Genomic DNA, 6,026 nt, shown 5'->3' on the forward strand with positions numbered 1-6,026 from the left:
TGGTGTGGCGTGCGACATACTGTATGCCAATGATCGTCGATGTTTTGATATAGAGAAGCCAGAAAGGCTGGGGTAAAGAGTCATAGCTTGAAATTTATCAGTTGGGGAGGGCTCGGTCTAGACCGGTTAGGAAGTTAGCTGTAAACTAAGCTCAACCAAATTTCAACACACCGCAGCTATACGTGCCGTGACGATTCACTTCAAAAGCCAAACATGCAACGTTTGGTAGAGTCACACATGACCAGTTAGGCTATAAGTTGCCGTATATAGGATTGATATTTGTTCAGTCTGTCTTGCTGTGAAACCCCCCTAGACCAAATGAGACGCCACGCAATGCCAATCGTCCATGTGCAGTAGATCCTCAGATATACACTTTTATGTTCGAAGAGAACATAGCAGAAAAAAGAAATTGAAAGAGTCAAGATAAAGCCAAGTCACCACAGTGATGTGATAATGACGCGAGATGTAATATAGTTCGCCAACCCAATGCAAAGAACAAAAAGATGAAAAACAAAAACAGAAAAAAAAAGGCTCCAAATCTCCATCGCAAATATGCAGACCACCTAGACGCCTTTCATAAATCATGCATGATATGCCCGGGTACAAATGAAATCAAATATCCGATCAGGACGTAGCAAAAACAGGTACCCAGCGAGCAGGAACGCCATCGGGCCCTATCTCGTATTCCTTGCTGCTTGTCTTTCGGGGTGGTAGTGCCCAACGGGCTCGGCCTGGTCGCTGGTCGCTCAGCTTGCCACGTTTCCGCATTGCCATCTCCATAACTGCGATGCGGATGAAGTCAGAGTTTTCACGCATTTCACGCTGTCGACCAGGCAGTGCCAGAGGTGACGTGGCGTCCGGGACCGACTCCGGAGACTGCGGGCCCGCCTCGCCAGTTGTGGACTTTTGGGGACTCGGACTGGGGATACCACGGGGCGACGACGGAGACGTGCCATGGTGTGATCCAGATCGTGAGCGGCGGACCTTGTACGTTTGCATCTGGATAGAAGCTGTAAAGTTGGGCCGGGTCGGAGACGTAGATGAGTCCGGCTCTGCGGGGCGTAGTTCCATGCGGGCAGTAGTGGTCGGGTTAAGATAACGACGAAGAGCCGCACTGGGCTCTTCCTCCAAGGGAGGGGGCCTCCGCTCGTCAGTGAACGGCACGCGGGGATCGATGGTCAAAATGGACCGCGTGAGGAAGTCCTCTGGGGGTATCGAAGCGATACCCAGGTTGGAGATTGAGCGGGCCGCATTGCGCAGGGCCCTCAGCGAGGCAGTCAGGTTGCTTTTAAAGGCTGACTTGAGCGGCCTGAAACTAGAGTCGGACTTTTTATCATCCTCAGAGCCAGACTGCTGTTCTTCGCCAAAGACACGGAAATCAAGTTGGTCGACTGATGCCATAGTTGGCGATGGAGAGGCCAATGGGTCACACGCGGCATTTCCCAGAGGGGAAGACAAAGGCTCCGGTCGGCGTCGCAGAGGCACGCGCGGGCTCTTGCGACGATAGGAGCTCCCGAAAGTTGAAGGAGTGTAGTTCGTAAATGGGGTACCAGGTGTCCCAGGAGACACAACGGGGGAGAGAGCACTTCCACTGGTAAAAGACTCGTCGAGGGACGACACCGAATCGTCCGAAACGGTGCGCGCCGAAATGTTGACGCGGCTCGGCGTGCTGCTTACCAGCGACGCGTTGTCGTCAAAATCGTCAGAAAATGACAGGCAGTCACTGTCGTCCATGCCGTCATCGGGAGAGCTGAGTAGGAGATCCATGGGACTCTTCGACAGGGTCAAGCTGATCTCCTTCTCATTCCGCTGCACACGCTGAATGATGGCGTCGACAGTCATGCTCTCCTCGCGCGACTGACCCGTCGCCCTACCGGCCAGGGCCTGGACCCTAGTGGCCCTTGAACGGGGTATGTTGGTGATTGCGAGCAAAGCCGCCACCGAGGGCGAGATTGCATCGGGGTTGTGGCCTGGGCGTTTCTGCGCAGGCGTCTTTCTGCCTCGACCATGGTGATGGTTTTTGTGGGCATCGTGGTAGCGCTTCTCGCCGCGCTGGTTCTTGGAGGCGGGGATGCGGACCGGGCTCGTGGGAGTCATGGGCCTGTGTAAGCTGGTGACTGTGCTCGAGCTGGAGCTGAGTAGTGTGGCCGACGGCATCACGGCCGGGGACATGGTGGGTGTTGCGGCTGCGGTAACGAACTTGTTGAACACGGGGGGTTCGGGACGTTGGGGGCTGTCAACTAGACCCAACTGCCTCTGCCGGTGTTGTGCGACCATAATGTTGTGGTTTGTGTAGGCACCAAGGTGGGCCCCGCTGTGAGGTTTTCCCTTGTCGCTGCCTTTGCTGCCGCCGGTAATGTTGCTAGTGAAACTGTCGAGGGCAGCCCTGCTATCGTCATCCTTTCGGATCGCGAGTGGTGCAGAGGGATACCGAGGATGGTTGTCCAAGCACTGCGGGCGACTGGAAAAAGAATCCAGGCTTTGGTGGTGGCGCGGTGGTGGCGGTTGTTCTGTTGTCGCCAGTGTGGTGTGCTGCTTCTCGTCGGTGTGGTGGTGATTATTGTGGTTGTTGTGGTTGTGCGTGTGGGCAGGATGAGAAAAGGAAGAGGAGGGAGAATTAGAAACAGAATTGCCAGGCGAACGATTGCCCAAAAGAAAACCCCTGGGTGAAAATGCCATCTCGGCCAGCGAAGCAAACCCTGCCTAATGCCTCCACTGCCTGATCCGTCCCACTGGTGTTTGCCTGCCTCGTTGGGATAAAGCGGGGACGCTTTAGCGGCGACCCTGAAAATGCCGTGCCAGGGTTTATTACGCGAAAGGAAGGAGAAGAAAAGCGCATTTGTCTTGGCCCTTTTTTTATTTTCTTTTTTCCTTTCTTTTTTCCCCCTGCTTTCCGCACTGTGCCAAGTGAAATGGTGCCGACAGTCACCGTTCAGGGTTGGAAATGGCGAGTACGTTGCACGATCCAAGTGGTTCACGAACCCCTCGAAGCCATTCGCCGTTTTGGAGGACCTGTTCGTTCGCAGTCGTTTATTCCATAAAGCGGGCTTGGCAAGCTTGCAATAAAGGTTTCGTGACTGAGGGTAACGCGCGTTGGTATTGGAGTTATCGGTCGAGTAAAAGCGCCGCCAGCCGACAACGTCGCGGGCTAGCCAGCCAACAGTCGAGAGGAATGACTTGGGACGACCAAATGTCAAAACTCTAAAACAATAACGTAATTCAGCGCAGGTTCCTCAGCTACCTGTGAGGAGATAGGTAGAATAGATAGGTACCTTACCTTGGGGTAAATTGGCGTCAAATATCAGCCACTCCATAAGTAGCGCTCTACAGAGAATCTAGTCTAGCCAGCCGACCTAGTATAGGTAGGTCGGTAGGGTAGCAAGTAGATAGGTAGGTAGATAGGCAGGCAGGTGAAATACGGGGTAACGTAGGCAGATAATCACAATCTCTAGACTGACTGGTCTAGTCAGTCAGGAAGAGTATGTAGGCAGTCAAGTTAGGAAGTAGGCTCGAAAGTTGATCTTTCAGGCTTTCGATCTATGAACTATGCACAAACGCTCGGCCGGTCCTGGACAAACCAACCAACCAGTTCGTTCTCCCTTGTCGGTTGCTTCGGATGGAAGGGAACTCTGGCTGACAATGCCAGGGACTCGTGTCAACTCCTCACAGGAAATGCAGAGATAAGAAGAGACAGAGTTTCTTCTAGTTGTACCACATCAGCAGACACGGGACGACGGGGGTTAGATGGGCAGATAAGAAGGGTCCGGAAGAAACAGTGCCCTCGAGCTTATCATCCATCCATCCTGGGTTGCCCGGGCATAAAAGAGGCACATGTTGAATTTTGCTTTGACAGGCAATACAGACAAAACTGTAGATTTACGGAGAGATAGACTCATAATAAAATGCAGCCATCAGCCTATCTACGTACTCTTCCTAATACTGTACTGTAGATCTTGGTAGTCACTAAATCAAAGGCTCACGCACTCACACACTCTTCTCAGCTCTCTCCCTCCCTCCTTCCCGTTCCCCATACAACAAAATACGTGACGCCACTGCAGCTTGCGCAGGTACCTCGTGTCCGTTCCCCGTGTACTCCGTACCCTTTGAGATAAGGCTTGGTGTGGGAGGGGGGAAACCCCAGGCATTTACCCCTAGGCCTACTGTACGATGGTAAGGGATGATAGAAATAGTGCGGCGTCTGTCCGCCAGCTGGCAGCATGACGGCCAATAACGATTGACTCAATGATTGAGTCGCGTGCTTTGGGAAGTGGTCTGGTGGGGTCGGCATTTTGTGCCCAGTAACTGGGCGAGACTGGCAAGACTGGGTACTATTGGCCCGCTAGCGCTCCTTATCGCGCATGGGTTGTCGACCGAGGCTTCGAGGGAAGGTGGATGACATGGACGCCAAGACCAAAGAACGAGGGCAAGTGCCGCCGGTCAAAAAAAAAAAAAAAAAAAAAAAATAGCACCGGAAGTCTGAAACCTGGAGGCACCGAAAGGTACCCATAGTAAGAAGGTACTTATGGATACTGGTACTTATCCTGTACGAGATAGATACTACATGTGGCTAGACGGCCATGTGCAAATACTGCGGACGGAGTAACCCGGAGTAACTGCGGAAGAAGTACCGTACTCCGTAGTGGAACATCTCCGAAGATCTGTACTGTAATTACTTGAGGTTCTCGAATGTCAAGTTGTGATGATGCATGCACAAAGTACCGTACCTCGATTGGCTTTGCCAGGTAACCAACCTAAATAATAATGCTGGTTACTGTGCACCGTAGAAGATCATAGCACTAAACGGCCACATACTGTATTGTACATGTTAGGGTCATTCATTTAATTGGACCGAGGCCAAAATAGCACAAAAAAAAAACAATACTTATAAACTACCTACCTACCAACGAGGCTTTACCCCGTGTGTTACTTGCGATGACAGCGTAGCCGCACATTGGTGCGTGTAGCAGTTATAATGGACAGTAGAGGGATTGGGCTCTTTTGCATGCCCTTACTTGTACTTTTGGGTACCAATTTGTGCGCTCTTCGTTTTTCTCTCTCTCTAATTACGGAGTACACTCTCCACCTGCGCTTAGGTTTACCAGCATCAGAGTTGGACAGTTTCTCAGGTGACGCAATGCCGCTGTGGGGCCGCGATGGTCGAATTCATCGAAAAATGAAAAACCCTTCCATTCGGCGGGGAAACCGACGCCCACCCTATCACAGTGACGAGGATTTTGGAATTGGGGGGTCATGCAAAACAAGAAAATTTGACGTGTGGGCTTCGCGACGACGATGTGTGGGGTAATATTGGATCGAGAGGGATAAGGTAAGGTAGTCAGGACCAAGGTTAAGTTGCAGTGCAGTTTAGCAGGCCAGTGAGGTAGGTTTTGTATCTGTTGTCTCTTATTTTTATGGGGTAGCCGAACGCCAGCTTTTCACCATGGCTACCTTACCTAGGTGCAAAGTGTTATTACTGGTAGGACCTCGGAGCACGGTGTATGTACATAGGGTCATGCTTCCGGCCTCTCCATGTTCTCTTATCAGTTCATGCACAAAGAGAGTCATGGAGTACAGCAGCATGTAAACCAAGGGAAGGAGCAACACGAACCCCCCACCTACCTTACTGTAAACCAGTCGGCAGGCAACAAAGAGCAGAGTAAACCCTGCCAAATCGTGTGGAGTGCAGGTCATTCGTGCCTTCCATCTCTGGGTTTATTGCCTCTGTTTCCCGGTATTTCCTCGGAAAGGACGCTTTCTTCTTTGTGCTTGCCTAGGTAGGCACCGAACACAGCAGGGAATAACTGTTTGTGATCTTGTCTTGTGCCATATCTCGTGTGTTGCTCAAATCGAGCTGATACCTCGAGTGCGTCATTTGTTTGCTTATTCTCGGACCGTCGCCATGCTTTTGGGCTGGGCAAATCACATCGAGTACAGTTGGTAATCAATCAAAGGTACCGGATTGGGTACCTAAGGTAGGTAATTTATTTATTCATTCATTCGATTCATCATTACGGTACATAAACTTT

The 6,026-nt window shown here is 51.5% G+C and overlaps 1 protein-coding gene across 1 annotated transcript; it reads right to left on the minus strand.

Annotated features, from left to right (window-relative positions):
- Positions 1 to 257: 257 nt before the first annotated feature.
- Positions 258 to 2,655, minus strand: MGG_05261 (uncharacterized protein). Its single transcript, XM_003712770.1, has one exon. The coding sequence runs from the start codon at positions 2,275 to 2,277 to the stop codon at positions 625 to 627; it is 1,653 nt and encodes a 550-aa protein (XP_003712818.1). The 5' UTR covers positions 2,278 to 2,655; the 3' UTR covers positions 258 to 624.
- Positions 2,656 to 6,026: the final 3,371 nt, after the last annotated feature.

Source organism: Pyricularia oryzae, chromosome 3 (assembly GCF_000002495.2).
Source record: "Pyricularia oryzae 70-15 chromosome 3, whole genome shotgun sequence".
NCBI lineage: Eukaryota > Fungi > Ascomycota > Sordariomycetes > Magnaporthales > Pyriculariaceae > Pyricularia > Pyricularia oryzae.